The 20,985-nt window shown below is 36.4% G+C and overlaps 1 protein-coding gene across 2 annotated transcripts in view; it reads left to right on the top strand.

Moving 5' to 3' along the window:
• MRC1 (mannose receptor C-type 1) overlaps nt 1-20,985 on the top strand; it is a 294,794-nt gene that overhangs the window by 223,214 nt on the left and 50,595 nt on the right. The window contains exons 21-22 of one of the 2 annotated variants that reach the window (XM_053713973.1): nt 6,531-6,645; nt 8,942-9,120. In XM_053713973.1, the coding sequence (XP_053569948.1) occupies nt 6,531-6,645; nt 8,942-9,120 (294 nt within the window). The remainder of the gene's footprint in view (nt 1-6,530; nt 6,646-8,941; nt 9,121-20,985) is intronic. The other variant, XM_053713974.1, reaches the window with a different exon arrangement.

Below are 20,985 nucleotides of genomic sequence, written 5' to 3'. Positions count from 1 at the left end.
AACATCAAAGGTAACATTAATACATTTACCTAATTAAAAGGTGATAACACCCCCTCAATGTGACCCGGAAACATTCAATATACCTTCACAATATGGACATAACAGCTATATGAACACACCAATCTCAAAAAGACGTGAGCTAATTGATGAGAAATACATCCTGTGAAGGCTATCAATCCGTAAAAAATGTGACCTACCCATAGCTCACGATGCACAGGATGACATCACACTTCTCGCGTGAATAAAACAACCATAGCATTCACAGCAAGAGGTAGAGCTAAAAAACTGACAGCCGATAGCAAGTGTCAGTACAATGAATCACAGCATGCACCAGAGGTATATAAATGTAATCAGCAGATGACATATAAATAATGTAAATAACATAAAAAAAAAAAATATATATATATATATATATATAAATTATATACCACCATTTAACATATAAATGGTTATATATACCATAACCAATAATATCTAGAATAAACAAGTCTGGCCTATGGATATATTAATATAACTATATATTAACATATAATGATAAAACAAACCCTAATACTAAAAATGTGAATATAACTATATGATGACATATAATAATAAAACAAACCCTAATACTAGAAATGTGAATATAACTATATGATGACATATAATGATAAAACAAACCCTAATACTAAAAATGTGAATATAACTATATAATGACATATAATAATAAAACAAACCCTAATACTAGAAATGCGAATATAACCCCAAGATACATAACCTCACTTAATTAAAGGCAGCTAGATCAATGTCGTCATTTAATCCCTATGGAACTTAAGATCTTAATTTCCAGATCCAAAAGATTTCCCTCTGCCTCAACCTGGTGAACCGATTATACTGATTAGAAGGGGGAATTAACTCAATCGATCTAATTTTATAAATGCCCTTTTTACCTTGGTGTTTACATACACTATGTAGAGAAACACTATGTTTAAGGAATTTATTTTTAATATTTCTCAAATGTTGACCCCAACTGGTTCTAATAGATCTACTTGTTCTGCCACAATACTGCATTCCACATATGCAATCGACCAAATACACTACATAGCAACTATCACTACTTAGCCAAGTTTTAATAGGAAATTTTCATTAGTTACATTGGATTTAAATTCAGTACATTTATTATCCAAAATTATGAAAGTTCCGCACCTGGATTTCCCACATTTGAAAACACCCTTAGTAGCCCCTGGAAATAAAATAGAGTTATTTTTCCTCTGTTTGCTAATTTTAGTGGAAACCAGCTTTACTGATATCCTGTATGGTGCTTGGGAACACATTGATAAGCCAATGAAAATAGGCATATATGTGCAGCCACCAATCAGCAGCTAGCTCCCAGCACTTGAGCCTACCTAGCTATGCTTTTCAATAAAGGATACCAAGAGAACTAAACTAATTAAATAATAAAAGTACATTGGAATTTATTTAAACTGTATGCTCTATTTAAATCATGAAAGAAAAATGTTGATTTTCATGTCCTTTTAATGTAACTCTGTAATGCCAGAGTTCTACACCACAAGTACCTGCTACCTAAAATACAAACTCTAGAAAGGAAACAAAAAACAGAAATTTGCACACTGTCATGCATTACTCAAAGAAACAATTGGGTAGATTACGAGTTTTTTTCGGTAAGGCTTGCGTTGCTAACGAGCCTTTTTTTTTTTAACGCTCCCTTAAGACAGCGCTGGTATTACAGGTTTTTTTAAACCCGGCGTTAGCCACAAAAAGGTGAGCGTAGAGCAAAATTTAGCTCTACATCTCACCTCAATACCAGCGTTGCTTACGGTAGCAGTAAGCTGGCTAAACGTGCTTGTGCACGATTTCCCCATAGGAAACAATGGGGCTGAGCCGGCTGAAAAAAAACCTAACTCCTGCAAAAAAGCAGCGTTCAGCTCCTAACGCAGCCCCATTGATTCCTATGGGGAAAGGAATTTTATGTCTACACCTAACACCCTAACATGAACCCCGAGTCTAAACACCCCGAATCTTACACTTATTAACCCCTAATCTGCCGCTCCCGACATCCCTGGCACCTGCATTATATTATTAACCCCTAATCTGCCGCTCCGGACACCGCCGCCACTTACATTATACTAATGAACCCCTAATCTGATGCCCCCAACATCGCCGACACCTACATTTTATTTATTAACCCCTAATCTGCCCCTCCAACTTAGCCGCAACTATATTAAATGTATTAACCCCTAATATGCTGCCGCCAACATCGCCGCCACTATAATAAAGTTATTAACCCCTAAACCTAAATCTAACCCTAACCCCAACACCCCCCTAATTTAAATATAATTTGAAAAAAACTAAATAAAATTAATACAATTAAATACATTATTCCTATTGAAAACTAAATACTTACCTATAAAATAAACCATAAGATAGCTACAATATAACTAATAGTTACATTGTAGCTAGCTTAGGGTTTATTTTTATTTTACAGGCAACTTTGTATTTATTTTAACAAGGTACACTAGTTATTAAATAGTTATTAAATATTTAATAACTACCTAGCTAAAATAAAAACAAATTTACCTGTAAAATAAATCCTAACCTAAGTTACAATTACACCTAACACTACACTATCATTAAATTAATTACATAAACTACCTACAATTAATTACAATTAAATTAAATAAACTAAAGTACGAAAAACAACAAACACTAAATTACAGAAAATTAAAAAAAAAATTAAACTAATTACACCTAATCTAATCCCCCTAATAAAATAAAAACAGCCCCCCAAAATAATAAAAAACCCTACCCTTTACTAAATTACAAATAAGGGCTAAAACCCACCACACACACACCCAACCCTACTCTAAAACTCACCCAATGCCCCCTTAATAAAACCTAACACTACCCCCTTGAAGATCACCCTACCTTGAGCCGTCTTCACCCAGCTGGGCACAAGTGGACCTCCAGACCGGCAGAAGTCTTCATCCGATCCGGGCAGAAGAGGACCTCCAGACCGGCAGAAGTCTTCATCCAGGCGGCATCTTCTATCTTCATCCATCCAGAGCGGAATTAAGGTAAGAAAAATCCTATTGGCTGATGCAATCAGCCAATAAGATTGAGGTTGCATTCTATTGGCTGATTGGAACAGCCAATAGAATGCGTGCTAAATCCTATTGGCTGATTGGATCAGCCAACAGGATTGAACTTCAATCCTATTGGCTGATTGCATCAGCCAATAGGATTTTTCCTACCTTAATTCCAATTGGCTGATAGAATCCTATCAGCCAATCGGAATTCAAGGGACGCCATCTTGGATGACGTCATTTAAAGGAACCTTTATTCTTCGCTTGGACTTCGTTTGAAGAGTATGCTCCGTGTCTGCTGGCTTGAAGATGGACCCGCTCCGTTCCGGATGGATGAAGATAGAAGATGCCGTCTGGATGAAGACTTCTGCCGGTCTGGAGGTCCTCTTCTGCCCCGATCAGATGAAGACTTCTGCCGATCTGGAGGTCCACTTGTGCCCAGCTGGATGAAGATGGCTCAAGGTAGGGGGTAGTGTTAAGTTTTATTAAGGGGGTATTGGGTGGGTTTTAGAGTGGGGTTGGGTGTGTGAGTGGTGGGTTTTAATGTTGGGGGGGTATTGTATTTTTTTTACAGGTAAAAGAGCTGATTACTTTGGGGCAATGCCCCGCAAAAGGCCCTTTTAAGGGCTATTTGTAATTTAGTATAGGGTAGGGTTTTTTATTATTTTGGGGGGCTTTTTTTTTTATTAGGGGGATTAGAGTAGGTGTAATTAGTTTAAAAAAATTGTAATTATTTTTTTATTTTCTGTAATTTAGTGTTTGTTGTTTTTCGTACTTTAGTTTAGTTTATTTAATTGTAATTAATTGTAGGTAGTTTAGGTAATTTATTTAATTATAGTGTAGTGTTAGGTGTAATTGTAACTTATGTTAGGATTTATTTTACAGGTAAATTTGTAATTATTTTAGCTAGGTAGTTATTAAATAGTTAATAACTATTTAATAACTATTGTACCTAGTTAAAATAAATACAAAGTTGCCTGTAAAATAAAAATAAACCCTGAGATAGCTACAATGTAACTATTAGTTATATTGTAGCTAGCTTAGGGTTTATTTTATATAGGTAAGTATTTAGTTTTAAATAGGAATAATTTATTTAATTGTAGTTATTTTATTTATATTTATTCAAATTATATTTAAGTTAGGGGGGCGTTAGGGTTAGGGTTAGACTTAGTTTCAGGGGTTAATACCTTTAATATAGTAGCGGTGACGTTGGGGGTGGCAGATTAGGGGTTAATAAATGTAGGTATGTGTCGGTGATGTTAGGGACGGCAGATTAGGGATTAATAAAATTTAACTAGTGTTTGCGAGGCAGGAGTGCGGCGGTTTAGGGGTTAATATATTTATTAAAGTGGCGGCGATGTGCAGTCGGCAGATTAGGGGTTAAACTTTTTATTAAAGTGTTTCCGATGGGGAGGGGGGGGCTCGGTTTAGGGGTTAATAGGTAGTTTATGGGTGTTAGTGTACTTTTTAGCACTTTAGTTAAGAGTTTTATGTTACAGCGTTAGCCCATAAAACTCTTAACTACTGACTTTTAAATGTGGTAGGAGTCTTGACAGGAGAGGGTGTACCGCTCACTTCTTCCAAGACTCGTAATACCGGCGTTATGCAAGTCCCATAGAAAAGATAGGATACGCAATTGACGTAAGTGGATTTGCGGTAAGCTCGAGTCGCAGAAAAAAAGTGAGCGGTACACCTGTACCTGCCTGACTCGTAATACCAGCGGGCATTAAAAAGCAGCGTTGGGACCTCTCAACGCTGCTTTTTAAGGCTAACGCAAGACTCGTAATCTAGGCGAATATGTGCCAAGGCAAATATGTACTTACTAGCTATGACTAGAACAATCGCCTCCTTGGTTCTAGAGACTGCGTACATTGTTCTCCACTATGATATATTGACCAACATAACCATATTAGTCAATAGATAGTAGTGAGCTAATAATTAATAACAGTATGTAGAGGCTATATAACCATGTGGTATTTGTTCTATTTACATCTAGTAGTAAGTGTATTTTTATACCTCTGCAAGCGTTGATTCTTCTTTGGGTCAAACATCCATATTGTCCAACACCTTTGTATATTATATGGATATTGGGAGCCACTCTGCCAAAGGCTCTGCACCTCAGTCCAAGTGAAAAAGCACTAAATAGTAAGAAGCACTTCAATCATTTAAAAAAAAAAAATATTCAGCTCCATAGCAAAAGACAAACGGACAACATTTCAGATGTTTACCCTTAATCATGTCACGCTTTGATCACGTAAACTTGCTGTAAATCCCATCCACCAATCACACATGAATAATATTAACTCTTAATGTGCCAATCTATACATTTTTTATATACATGCTACTCCCCCTAGTGACCAATCATAATAAAACAATCTCAATTATCAGATATTACCTTTGGGTAACACACTATGGAATGTATCTTTCTATTTGCTTTTTTTTCTTCACTACAATTGGTTTCAAGAGGACAGAGTCTACTTGGGAGTCCAGAAAAAGCACCCATGGGGCACAGTAGAAATTATCCTATAACAATAGAACTGGACTATGTCATTAACAAGTTTATTCATTCATATATGATAAATATTTCCTGTAGTGCTACCTTTTTAGCTTCCTATTCTATGGAAACTATATTCTGCACAAAATTACATCTTGCAGCACCTACCACAACTCTCCAAACATTAGGTATCTCCAATAGTAAAATCAAAATACCACAAGTGACTCCTTCCTACAGTGTACCCTAAAATTAGAAACTCACTTACATAATAGACCTTACAAACCAAATTATACATTGTGGCTTTAATTTCATTTATATCACAAAAAGACCTACATTTATTATAAACTTGGGCCATAGATATGATATTAAAAGGACACTGTTCTATAAACTTTTTTTCCCTTAATGTGTTGCATTTGATTTTTTATATCTACTGCACAGCTTTAAATGAATGGGGGAATGTTCTTTCATGTTTATTTTTGTAATTGAAATAACTGTTGTTCCTAGTTAAAACCATAATTTGTTGTTCTCAATGACATGTCCATAAAAATAATCTGAGCCTGCAGGTAAAGCCGGTCTGCTATTGTTATCAATGTCTAATCACACAGCCTGAATTGTTAGGTATTGAAACACTAATTATGGGGTTCAATGAGCTCAGCCAGCTATTTCACATACAAAAATCGCCTAATACTGGGAGATTAATTAGAAATTTGTCTACTGTTTGCAGAGAATATGTTGGTTATTCATATGTGTTGGTTTATATGGGCTAAATGGCTATTTCAAATAGTGAAAATAAAGGTAAAAGTAACTGTGTGAAATAAAATAAACTCCAGCATGTAAAATTGACCTATTGGAATACTTTAGAGGGGATGTCCAATTATTTTCTTTATGTGCTAGAGAGATGTTTATTTATGTTAGCCTACAAAATGTTGACTGTTCTCTAATCTGTGTTATTTAAGTGTTATAAAATGTTCGCCGGTCAAGAAGATGAAAGGGTCTCATGGGAGGTAGCAAGAACCCAATGCAAGAAATTAAGAGGAAACCTTGTGACTATAGAAGATACATTAACACAAGGCAAGTATCTTCTATGCCATGTTTCTTAGTGATATTTTTTACTCTGTAAAGCAAAACACATTTCAAAGGTGCCTTCATAATTTGTGTAGCTAATATATATACTGTATATTGATTGTCACACCCTGGCAGGCAAGAGGCTACTGAATTACATATAAAAGACCATATAAAAAGACAGATAGTGTAATAAGTAAAGAGTGCTCTTTATAATACTAAAATAACACATATATTTGCTAAAATAAAATATAATGTTATCATTTATAAAAAATATTCATCACCTTAAGTCAAATAGTTTGTTTTCCAGTTCCCTAATTTGTCCTCTCTTAAAATCTCTATTTTCTAATCATTACTGGCAAATAACTATTATTGCCCATCCCAGAAAAACCAAGATGTGGTTCACATACAGGGCCAGATATTCAAAAACTTGCCGCTCAGGTTTTGTATATGAAGAGGAGACTCCTACATTACAATATATTGTCAAAAAAAATTCCCAAAGATTTTGCATGGTTTCTCTTCATGCTAGTGAGCTTTTGAATATCACATACAAAAGCACTATATGTTTTCTTAAAGGCTTTTTGTGTCCAATAATATAATACTGTGAGTTCATTTTCAAATCACAAGAGTAGTCTACAAACTGCTTGTTAATTTAGGGTAAATTACATTGTACTGACTAGCTTTTTCTTTCATAGTATTATGTTCAGTATCTCAGTGGAAAGCTAGCTCTGCACTACCTGTCAAAAAGGTGACGTAAAATAGGTCAACAGTTGTGTACAGAGCACTCGTGAGACCCATGTGTTCTCCCAATACTTTCTCAAGTATAACCTACATTGGTGTTTATCAATTCTAGTCATTGGGACCCTTAACAGGCCAGATTGTCATGATATCTGAACTCGAGAACATGAAATAATCAGCTAATCAGTAACTATGGTTATCAAAGGGACATGAAACCCACATTTTTTCTTTCACAATTCAAGCAGAGCATGCCATTTTAAACAGCTTTCCAATTAACTTCTATTATCTAATTTGCTTTATTCTCATGTTATCCTTTGTTGAAAAGTATAACTAGACTGGCTCAGGAGCAGAAATGCACTACTGGGAGCTAGCTGCTAAATGTTTGCTTCACATATGCCTTTTGTCATTGGTTCACCTGATGTGTTCAACTACAGAATTTCTGCTCCTTCAACAAACGATACAAAGAGAATGAAACAAATTTGATAATATAAGTCAAATTGGAAAGTTGTTTGAAATTGGGTGCCTTATCTGAATCATGAAGGAAAGATGTTTGGTTTCATGTCCTTTTAACCTGTTCTTACCCATCATCTAATTATTTTACCTGTTCTCTACTTCAGAGATCATGAAAATCTGATCTGTTAGGGGTCCTGAGGACTGGAATTGAGAAACACTACCCCACATGAGGGTGTGGAATCCTGATATTTCAGTGCTAGACACTACTATACTATTTATAATGCACCTAAATTGCAATGTTTTACCACACTAATGTTTTTAAAACTGTAATTTTAACTTTTAATGTTTCTGTAATTGTGTTCAAAAGCCAGTTAAGCTGCAATGGTTCTTATCTGTGTCTCTTGTGATTATGAATCATGTATACATAAATATTGGTGATAAAATTAACCAAAACCATTCATTATGTAAACTATTGATGAGACTCACAAAACTCGCCATAAAGGGACACTAAACCCAATTTTTTTCTTTCATGATTCAGATAGAGCATGTAATTTTAAGCAACTTTCTAATTTACTCCTATTATCAAATTTTCTTCATTCTCTTGCTTTCTTTATTTGAAAAAGAAGGCATCTAAGCTAAGGAGCCAGCAAATTGTTGGTTCAGAACACTGGACAGCACTTGTTTATTGGGGCTGTCCAATCAGCAAGGACAACCCAGTTGTTCACCAAAAATGGTCCGGCATCTAAACTTACATTCTTGCTTTTCAAATAAAGATACCAAGAGAATGAATAAAAATTGATAATAGGAGTAAATTAGAAAGTTGTTTAAAATTTCATGCTCTATCTGAATCACAAAATAAAAAATTTGGGTTCAGTGTCCCTTTAAGGTCTCATTTCTGTCTATCTATCTATCTATCTATCTATCTATCTATCTATCTATCATCTATCTATCTATCTATCTATCTATCTATCTATCTATCTATCTATCTATCTATTAAGTGAGAACAGAAAGACTGATGAGAAGAGAAAAATATCCATTTAAGAAGGACCAATTTAGGATAAGACAAAACTATCTTTGTCAGAGATGTTTTTTTATGATATGCTATTTATTGCAGCTTTTTTAACTACCCATGCAAATGAGTTAAGTGCTGATCTCTGGATCGGAATGAATGATGTGAATGCTGAACATAAGTTTCTGTGGACTGATGGATCAGGAGTGTATTTTACAAACTGGGCTAAAGGTCACCCATCAGGGAGTCATATTTATGCCATGGATGATGATGTAAGTGATGACGTAAGTTTTTTTAATAAGCACATTTACACATATACACATGAATTCATTTCTAAGAATGAGCCAATTCAGCTAAATTCTGAACTCAATTAGAATAAAACTACATACATCTGGAATTTTGGTGAACATAATGACTATTATTTCTTGTTCTCTGAATATGGCCATATGATTCTCTGAATCAGTTTACACTATGGACATAATCAGCTTACCCGTGACATTGGTCCCAATTTATTAAACTGCAATGTTTCCAGCCAATTAACCTGTCCAGCCACATTTGAAGCTAGCATTCACCTTCTTCATTCATGATTTACTTGTGCAGGCCCCTCCCCTGCAGCAGGGCTTGTCAAACATCCTGAATGAATGAGACCAGGATAATTTAAGTCGGCCATCTATCATATAGCATAGATATGGTAATCACAATAATATGGGCTTGCATCTTTCTGAAAGAAAAATAAATATATTTTACAAAGCACAATGTTTTACTTTTGACAGTACTTTTTTGGGGATCAGGAATTAATTACATTTTTAATGGGATGTTTTGTATATATAGGTATGTATAGTATACGTAAGCAAATAAAGGTTTGCAGAAGATCTGCACACAAAGGCTAGAATACAAGTGGAGCAGGAACTTTTGCGTGCAAGTGATATCAGGCTTTTTAGCGCAAAAACCCTGTGTAAAGGGTAGTACATTAAAAAAAAGTTGCACTAAACACAACATAAATACATTGAAAATTGAAGTTACACTCATATAAAAACTATCTGATACAAAGCTGTCACATAAAAAGTTATAATGGTTCAAAAGTATATGGTATATGACAATGTGTTTGACCTCAAAAGGCTTTAATGGATATATGCATATATATATACATGTCTAAATATGTATATGTGTATATTTACTGTACATATTTAAGATAATGTTCTTCACATGCAGGATAATGTAATTTTTAGTGTGTGTGTATATGTATATATATATATATATATATATGTATAAAAATAGTATTTTACAGTAGCATATATATATATATTTACATTTAATAAAAACTAAAAAATAATTCAATGTGAAGAACATACGGCTAGATTACGAGTTTTTGTCGGTAATGGTGTGCGGTGCTAACAAGCCTTTTTTTCTCACCGCTCACTTAAGACAACGCTGGTATTACGAGTTTTCTGCAAGCCGGCGTTAGCCTCAGAAAAGTGAGCATTCAGCAAAATTTAGCTCCACATCTCACTGTAATACCAGCGTTGCTTACGGTAGCGGTAAGATGGCTAAACGTGCTCGTGCACGATTTCCCCATAGGAAACAATGGGGCAGAATCGGCTGAAAAAAACCTAACACCTGCAAAAAAGCAGAGTTCAGCTCTTAACGCAGCCCCATTGTTCCCTATGGGAAAATAAAAAATATGTCTACACCTAACACCCTAACATTAACCCCGAGTCTAAACACCCCTAATCTTACACTTAATAACCCCTAATCTGCCGACCCCGACATCGTCGCCACCTGCATTATACTATTAACCCCTAATCTGCCTCTCCGGACACCGCCGCCACCTACATTATACTAATGAACCCCTAATCTACTGCCCCTAATATCGCCAACACCTACATTATACCTATGAACCCCTAATCTGCTGCTCCTAACATCGCCGACACCTACATTATAGTTATTAACCCCTAATCTGCCACCCCCAACGTCGCCGCAACTATATTAAATTTATTAACCCCTAATCTGCTGCCCCCAACGTCACCGCAACTATATTAAATTTATTAACCCCTAATCTGCCGCCCCCAACGTCGCCGCAACTATATTAAATTTATTAACCCCTAATCTGCTGCCCCCAACGTCACCGCAACTATATTAAATTTATTAACCCCTAATCTGCCGCCCCCAACGTCGCCGCAACTATATTAAATTTATTAACCCCTAATCTGCCGCCGTCAACGTCGCCGTCACTATAATAAAGTTATTAACCTCTAAACCTAAGTCTAACCCTAACCCCCCTAATTTAAATATAATTTAAATAAATCTAAATAAATTTACTAGTATTAAATAAATTATTCCTATCTAAAACTAAATACTTACCTATAAAATAAACCATAAGATAGCTACAATATAACTAATAATTACATTGTAGCTATCTCAGGGTTTATTTTTATTTTACAGGCAACTTTGTATTTATTTTAACTAAGTAGAATAGTTATTAAATAGTTATTAACTATTTAATAGCTACCTAGTTAAAATAAAGAAACATTTACCTGTAAAATAAACCCTAACCTAAGTTACAATTACACCTAACACTACTCTATAATTAAATTAATTACCTAAACTAACTACAATTAACTACAATTAAATTAAATAAACTAAATTACGAAAAAAAAAAAACACTAAATTACAGAAAATAAAAAAGAAATTACACATTTTTAAACTAATTACACCTAATCTAAGCTCCCTAATAAAATAAAAAAGCCCCCAAAAATAATAAAATTCCCTACCCTATACTAAATTACAAATAGCCCTTAAAAGGGCCTTTTGCGGGGCATTGCCCCAAAGTAATCAGCTCTTTTACCCCCCAACATTACAACCCACCACCCACACACCCAACCCTACTCTAAAACCCACCCGATCCCCCCTTTAAAAAACCTAACACTAACCCCCTGAAGATCACCCTACCTTGAGATGTCTTCACCCAGCCGGGCACGTGGTCCTCCAGACGGCAGAAGTCTTCATCCGATCGGGGCAGAAGATGTCCTCCAGATGGCAGAAGTCTTCATCCAGGCGGCATCTTCTATCTTCATCCTTCCGGAGCGGAGCGGGTCCATCTTGAAGACATCCGACGCAGAGCATCCTCTTCCGACGGCCGACGACTGAATGAAGGTTCCTTTAAGTGATGTCATCCAAGATGGCATCCCTTGAATTCCGATTGGCTGATAGAATTCTATGCAATCAGCCAATAGAATTGAGCTTGCATTCTATTGGCTTATTGGAACAGCCAATAGAGTGCAAGGTCAATCATATTGGCTGATTGGATCAGCCAATCGGATTGAACTTCAATCCGATTGGCTGATTGCATCAGCCAATAGGATTTTTCCTACCTTAATTCCGATTGGCTGATAGGATTCTATCAGCCAATTGGGTGGGTTTTAGAGTAGGGTTGGGTGTGTGGGTGGTGGGTTTTAATGTTGGGGGGTATTGTATTTTTTTTTACAGGTAAAAGAGCTGATTACTTTGGGGCAATGCCCCGCAAAAGGCCTTTTTAAGGGCTATTTGTAATTTAGTATAGGGTAGGGAATTTTATTATTTTGGGGGGCTTTTTTATTTTATTAGGGGGCTTAGATTAGGTGTAATTAGTTTAAAAAAATTGTCATTTCTTTTTTATTTTCTGTAATTTAGTGTTTTTTTTTTCATAATTTAGTTTATTTAATTTAATTGTAATTAATTGTAGTTAGTTTAGGTAATTAATTTAATTATAGTGTAGTGTTAGGTGTAATTGTAATTTAGGTTAGGGTTTATTTTACAGGTAAATTTGTCTTTATTTTAACTAGGAAGTTATTAAATAGTTAATAACTATTTAATAACTATTCTACCTAGTTAAAATAAATACAAAGTTGCCTGTAAAATAAAAATAAACCCTAAGATGGCTACAATGTAATTATTAGTTATATTGAAGCTAGCTTAGGGTTTATTTTATAGGTAAGTATTTATTTTTAAATAGGAATAATTTATTTAATACTAGTAAATTTATTTTGTTTTATTTAAATTATATTTAAGTTAGGGGGTTAGGGTTAGGGTTAGGGTTAGACTTAGGTTTAGGGGTTAATAAATTTAGTATACCTACATTAATAAATGTAGGTAGGTGTCGGCGATGTTAGGGACGGAAGATTAGGGGTTAATAAAATTTAACTAGTGTTTGCGAGGCGGGAGTGCGGCGGTTTAGGGGTTAATATGTTTATTAAAAATTAATAGTGTTTGTGATCTGGGGGGGGCCTCGGTTTAGGGGTTAATAGGTAGTTTATGGGTGTTAGTGTACTTTTTAGCACTTTAGTTAAGAGCTTTATGTTACGGCGTTAGCCCATAAAACTCTTAACTACTGACTTTTAAATGCGGTAGGAGTCTTGGAGGTAGAGGGTGTAACGCTCACTTTTTCAAGTGATCGTAATACCGGCGTTAGGAAAATCCCATTAAAAAGATAGGATACGCAATTGACGTAAGGGGATTTGCGGTATGCTAAAATTGCCGAAAAAAAGTGAGCGGTACACCTGTACCTGCCAGACTCGTAATACCAGCGGGCGTTAAAAAGCAGCGTTGGGACCCCTCAACGCTGCTTTTTAAGGTTAACGCAAGACTCTAATCTAGGCGATAGAAATTAAAATATGCTTTACGAGATGTGTGTTTTACGATTTAGGTCTAACGCGGTGTTGGGTTAGTGCAGATGAAGAATTGCTAATCTTACATTGCGTTATTGAAGTATAACATATAAAATATTTAAAGAATTCATAATTATTTAAAAGTATTATTATTGTAAAAAATTCTAAATAATACAATATTAAAATATTACAAAATATTTTATAAGAATTATTATTAATATTTGTTTAATATGAATTGCGCAAAGCATATTTTACATTTCTATGTTCTTCACATAGAAAAAAAATAATTTATATGTGATACTGTTAATGTAAAATAGATATCTATACCTATATATTTATAGGAATAGCTATACAGGAATAGGTATATACACACATACATAGAAATATATATTTACAATAAAAATAACATATTCCTGTATGTGAAGAACATTGAAATGTTAGATATTCATAACTGCTTTTGGGTTAGCGTGCGAGTGATAGATATTTTTTTTTCTTCTGCACTCTCCATTGAAGTCTATGGGGAGAATATGTTAAGGCAGTCACAAAATTTGGTTAGCATGTTTAGGGTTTGACTCGCACGCAAACTTTTTACTTTCAACTTGTAATACGGGCGCAAATAGCTTAGTTCAAGCAAAGTTTACGCTTGAGTGGGAGCACTTGAAAATTGGCCAAAAGTGTTTTAAAAGCATTTAAATGATTTTAGCCTAGATTACAAATGGAATTCTCTTTATAGCACAGGGTGTGCTCTATACTATCAATGGATATCGCGGCCGGGTTAAACATCGCTCATAGTTGTGAGTTATGTGTTGCACATAAGCGCAATAGATAACAGTGTTAAAACATTTAGCTCGACTAGAGACCAGAAGTAAAGGGTTGGGGATAAAATATAAAAAATATCAAAACAAATGTAAAATATTTTAAAATATGTATTACACTCATACGTATATAAATATATATATATATATATATATATATATATATACAGTATATATATATATATATATATATATATATATATATGTGTGTGTGTGTGTAAATTATTATATATTTTTAGCATTTAAATAAAAGTTTAAAAAGTGTTTTAACACCTTAATAACTCTACGTCATGTGGTTATAAAAGCATTTACAAGCGCAGCTTTTCCGACAGCTGCAAAGTTGCACTAGTACTGCATGCCTCGCTTCCGGAGGCATGTAGATACACCATGGTCTTGCCGACCTTGCTTATACAAATCCACCCCCTGCTAGTATACGACTGATTGCGCACAAGCAGGGGCTATCCATAATTCTAATTAGATTGAATTGGGATGATTGAAATTCGCCACACTCCAAGTGGCAGACAGGTTAATTGGCAGCAGTCTTGCGCGAGCCTGAAAAGCTGGGGCTCCGAAGCTGCGGTCACAGATTAATAAATTGATCAGTATGTGTTGAGAGAGTTAGAGCAGCAGTGCTATCCGACTTACAGATGTTAGAATAAGAGCGCTATTGATTTAACTCAATGGGGCATATGAAGGCTCGTCGGAAACAGAACAGAAGTTATGAAGCAGCGGTCTAAAGACCGCTGCTCTATAACTTGTCCTCCTGCTCTGACGTTGCGGACAGAAATCAACCCGATCAAATGCGATCGGATTGATTGACACCCCCTGTTAGCGACCGATTGGCCACGAATCTGCAGGGGGCGGCATTGCACCAGCAGTTCACAAGAACTGCTGGTGCAATGATAAATGCCAACAGCATATGCTGTCAGCATTTATCGATGTGCGTCGGACATGATATGCTACTTCGTATCATGTCAGCTTGCACATTGATAAATATGCCCCAATAGGGCTAATATTTTAGCGCTGCACTTGTAATCTAGGTCTTTGACAGTAAAGTTTCCATTATTTTGTCATCCAGAAATATACCAACGTTTGTGTATACTTTAATTGATCTAATCTACATTGCTGTTGCAAATTAGGAAATTATATAAATAAGATCCTATACTGATTCACTGTGTAGAATGTTGCAGCCTCAGAGTTTCAAAATTTATAGAACACACTCCAGCCCCTATGGATCAGAAAAACTATAAAAAAAAGCAACTAAATAATTAAATTTAGCATCAAAACTTTTTTAGTGCATTATTAAAATTGTACAGCAGAGGCTCTGTAATCACAGAGGTAAAAAGTGTATTAGTATAACAGCGTTCACTATGCAAAACTGGGGAATGGTTAATAAAGGGATTAATCATATTTTTAAACAATTAACATTTTCAATTAGACTGTCCCTTTAAGAAGCAGCAGTCTGAAGACCATTTGCCTGCATAGCAAGGGCTCAGAAGCTACAGCTTTACAAATGTGCCCTTATGTACTCCATACATTAATTTATTGATATTGATGGAGTCTTTGGGCTTTTACATGCTTATAAAAATAAAATAGGGGTGTTATGAGTGTCCCAGAGGAGCACCTGGCTAGTTTATCTCAGAGGGTTAGGGGCCAATTTATCATGGCCCGAATGGGGCTGTATACATCTGTTTCCACGCACGCCTTCAGGTTCGCAGGAAACAGGAGTTAAGAAGGCCGCTGCTCCTTAACTCTTCCGCCACCTCTGAAGTTGATTAGGTTGATTGATCCCCCTTGCTAGCGGCCGATTGGCCACGAATGTGCAGGGGGTGGCATTGCAAAAGCATTTCACTAGAAATGCTTGTGCAATGACAAATGCTGACAGCGCATGCTGTTGGCATTTATCGATGTGCAGCGGACAAGATCATGTCCGCTGCACTTTGATAAATTGGCCCCTTGTGCATAACCCCTTAACGACCGACGACGTATGCCATACGTCCTCAAAAAAAAAGCACTTAAAGACCGAGGACGTATGGCATACGTCGTCGGTTTAACAGAGCACTGGAAGCGATCGAAATCGCTTCCAGCTGCTCTAACAGTATTGCAGGCTTGCCTTGAGGTCTAGGCATCCTGCAATACTGTTCCCGAGTGCCGGGACCGGATTGATCACTCCCCCACGAGTGATCACTTCCGGTTTCGCTCCACGTGGAGCCCGGCAGTGTTTCAGAGCATCGGAAGCGATCGGACACGCTTCCGATGCTCTGCTTGTGTGCTAAGTGCCTCGGTGGGTCGAGGCACTTAGATATTTGTAAAATAAAAGTAAAAAAATTAAAAAAAAAAAACCGAATAAAATAAAAAAAAGCCCTAAATAGCCCCCCCCCTCCCCCTTCACTAGGCATCCAAGATGGCGATGCCCAGTGCATCATGGGGCCTCTGGGGGTGTCCCTAGCCTGCATCATCATAGGGGCAAGCTAGGGTCACCCAATCTGAGCCTCCCACCCTAAAAAAAATAATAATAATAAAATACCCCATTTGTCTTATCATGTCAATATTTGTAAATATTGACTATGATCAGTGTGGATCTCCCTCCCTCTCCTCACTTGCCATTTTGTTGGAGAGAGAGAGAGACCTGTATTTAGCAGAGAGAGAGATTTATTTCTTTTATTTGTTAAAAAATATAGAACCAAAGGCTCTTTTCAGAGCCATTAACCCCTAGCTTGCCAGTGATCACTATATATCACTGGCAGTAACATAGGTGCACTTTTTTTTTGCTGCATTTTGCTGTCTGTGCATTTTTTTAGGGGTTAATTTTGTTGTTGTAATTTTTTAAAAACCCAAAGGCTCTTTTCAGAAACATTTAGTTAATTTAATTTTCAGAGCCATTAACCCCTAGCTTGCCAGTGATCACTATATATCACTGGCAGTAGCATAGGTGCACTTTTTTTTGCTGCATTTTGCTGTCTGTGCATTTTTTTAGGGGTTAATTTTGTTGTTGTAATTTTTTAAAAACCCAAAGGCTCTTTTCAGAAACATTTAGTTAATTTAATTTAATTTTCAGAGCCATTAACCCCTAGCTTGCCAGTGATCGCTATAAATCACTGGCAGTTGCATAGCTGTACTTTTTTGCTGTCTGTGCATTTTTTTAGGGGTTAATTTTGTTGTTGTAATTTTTTAAAAACCCAAAGACTCTTTTCAGAAACATTTAGTTAATTTAATTTAATTTTCAGAGCCATTAACCCCTAGCTTGCCAGTGATCGCTATAAATCACTGGCAGTAGCATAGCTGTACTTTTTTGCTAGTTAATTTAGTTAATTAATTTAGTTAATTTAATTTAATTTTCAGAGCCATTAACCCCTAGCTTGCCAGTGATCGCTATAAATCACTGGCAGTTGCATAGCTGTACTTTTTTGCTGTCTGTGCATTTTTTTTAGGGGTTAATTTTGTTGTTGTAATTTTTTAAAAACTCAAAGGCTCTTTTCAGAAACATTTAGTTAATTTAATTTAATTTTCAGAGCCATTAACCCCTAGCTTGCCAGTGATCGCTATAAATCACTGGTAGTAGCATAGCTGTACTTTTTTGCTAGTTAATTTAGTTAATTAATTTAGTTAATTTAATTTAATTTTCAGAGCCATTAACCCCTAGCTTGCCAGTGATCGCTATAAATCACTGGCAGTTACATAGCTGTACTTTTTTGCTGTCTGTGCATTTTTTTAGGGGTTAATTTTGTTGTTGTAATTTTTTAAAAACCCAAAGGCTCTTTTCAGAAACATTTAGTTAATTTAATTTAATTTTCAGAGCCATTAACCCCTAGCTTGCCAGTGATCGCTATAAATCACTGGCAGTAGCATAGCTGTACTTTTTTGCTAGTTAATTTAGTTAATTAATTTAGTTAATTTAATTTTTTTTAGTAATTGTTTTCTGTGACAGATACAAAAATGTCACAGAAAAGATATAGTGCTGAGGAGGCGTATGCCATCCTTGCGTCAGAGTCAGATGCCTCTATTTCTGACTCAGACCCCAATTTTGACCCTGCCATGTGCTCAGATACATCACTAGATGCAGTCTCAACTGATAGTGATGTATCTGTGGCTGCTAGCCCCCCTGCCAGCCCCCCTGCTACCCCCCCTGCCAGCCCCCCTGCTAGCCCCCCTGCCAGAAGGAGGCGTGTTGCTGCCATTGCTGCTGAAGAGTGGGTAACGCCTCATCTCCAGAGGCCAGATATCCCACCCTTCACAGCAAATGCTGGCATAAATATAGATGTGGCAGGTTTTAGCCCCCAGCAGTTTCTGGAAGTGTTTCTGGGCGATGATATATTGGGGAACATTGTCGCCCAAACTAATTTATATGCCCATCAGTTCCGTGCTGCAAAGCCTGGAACATATTTGGCAAAGCAGCAATGGGCCCCCATCAATGTGCCAGAATTCAAAAAATTCTGGGCATTGACTATGCTGATGGGCATCATAAAGAAACCCTCCATTCGCTCCTACTGGAGTACTAGCCCCATCTGCTCTACCCCCATTTTCTCCCAGACTATGTCGAGGAAGAGGTATGAAATGATTCTGCATTTCATGCACTTCAGCGACAACAGCCTGTGCCCCCCTAGGGAGCATCCCCAATTTGACAGGCTGTATAAAATCCGCCCCCTGATAACCCACTTTTCTGCCAGGTTTGCAGAGGCTTATACACCTGGAAGGAATATATGCGTTGATGAATCCCTAATGAAGTATAAGGGAAGGCTGGGATTCAAGCAGTATATTCCTTCCAAACGCTCCAGATATGGGGTAAAGGTGTATAAGCTCTGTGACAGCGAGACTGGGTATACTCAGGCCTTCCGGGTGTATGAGGGAAAGGATAGCCACCTTGACCCTCCAGGTTGCCCAGAACATATGGGAACCACTGGCAAGATTGTCTGTACGTGGCAGAGCTGAGATCATAAGGAAGCCAGTGTGCATCAAGTCTTATAACCGGCATATGGGTGGGGTTGATCTGGCTGATCAGCTGCTGCAGCCCTACCTAATTATGCGGAAGACAAGGGCCTGGTACAAAAAGGTTGCAATTTACCTAATGCAGATTGCAACCCACAACGCTTTTTTGTTGTTCAAAAAAGCAAACCCCAGAGTTAAAAAGACTTTTTTACAGTTTCAGCTCCAGATTATTACGGGGATTTTGTACCATGATGCACCTGCTCCCCGGGCGGTGATGGGAGAGAGCAGAGTTGGGGCTACCCATTTTATTTTTAAAATCCCCCCTACTGCCACAAAGCAGAAACCACAAAAAAAATGCAGAGTCTGTACCAAGAGGGGGAAGAGAAGGGACACCATATATCACTGTCCTGATTGCCCTGGACAGCCTGCACTCTGCATTGGGGACTGCTTCAAGCGGTACCATACAATGGTCAATTTTTAAAAAAATAAATACATTTGCTGTTACATATATATATATATATATATTTTTTTTGGTTATGTTTACAGTTAGATGTTTTTTTGTTTTTTTTACTTTTACTGTGCCAGATTTTTACATTTCACTACTCTATTTTTTTCTAAAATTGGGCCTGTTTTTTTTTAACCAAAACCCCTGTCAAACCTATGCATGGAGGACATAGGTGTTCTCAGGGTGCCTTGCAGAAAACAACCTGAAGTATGTTTTTGTAATAACTTACAACAGTCTCTCCTAAATTATAGTCAAAAAGCAATGTGTCTGTAAAAATGAAAATTGAAAAATTACCACCATACACTTTCTCCAATTTTTTGGGCTAAAACGGTTGCTTCAAAGGCATCAAAGCACACCATATACAATACCTTGGGGTGTCAACATTTAAAAAATATACACTTTGAATGCAATAAATAAAAGTGGGGTATGCGATAGGCCCCAAACTAAAGATAGGCCTATCAGAAGAAATACTCTCATTTTTAATAACTAAAATCACAAGTCATAAAATTGTAACATAACCTTCCCAAAATCCTGGCAAACCTATGCATGGGGGGCATAGGTGTACTCAGGGTGCCTTGCAGAAAACAACCTGAAGTATTCTTTTGCAATAACTTACAACAATCTCTCCTAAATCATAGTCAAAAAGCAATGTGTCTGTAAAAATGAAAATTGAAAAATTACCACCATATACTTTCTCCAATTTTTTGGGCTAAAACGGTTGCTTCAAAGGCATCAAAGCACACCATATACAATACCTTGGGGTGTCAACATTTAAAAAATATACACTTTGAATGCAATAAATAAAAGTGGGTTATGTGATAGGCCCCAAACTAAAGATAGGCCTATCAGAAGAAATACTCTCATTTTTAATAACTAAAATCATGTAACATAACCTTCCCAAAATCCTGGCAAACCTATGCATGGGGGGCATAGGTGTACTCAGGGTGCCTTGCAGAAAACAACCTGAAGTATTCTTTTGCAATAACTTACAACAATCTCTCCTAAATCATAGTAAAAAAGCAATGTGTCTGTAACAATGAAAATTGAAAAATTACCACCATATACTTTCTCCAATTTTTTGGGCTAAAACGGTTGCATCAAAGTCATCAAACCACTCCATGTATAATACCTTGGGGGGTCAACTTTTTAAATATAATCACATTTATGGAAAACAAATAAATTGGGGTATGTTAAAAGACCCCCAAAAAAGACGATAGGCAAAGAAAATATGTTAAATGTGAAAAAAAATCACAAACACAT

The sequence above is a fragment of the Bombina bombina genome, chromosome 5 (assembly GCF_027579735.1).
Source record: "Bombina bombina isolate aBomBom1 chromosome 5, aBomBom1.pri, whole genome shotgun sequence".
In the NCBI taxonomy this organism is placed as follows: Eukaryota; Metazoa; Chordata; class Amphibia; order Anura; family Bombinatoridae; genus Bombina; species Bombina bombina.
Note: the sequence above shows the minus strand (reverse complement) of the source record. Positions and strands in the feature narration are given on the sequence as shown.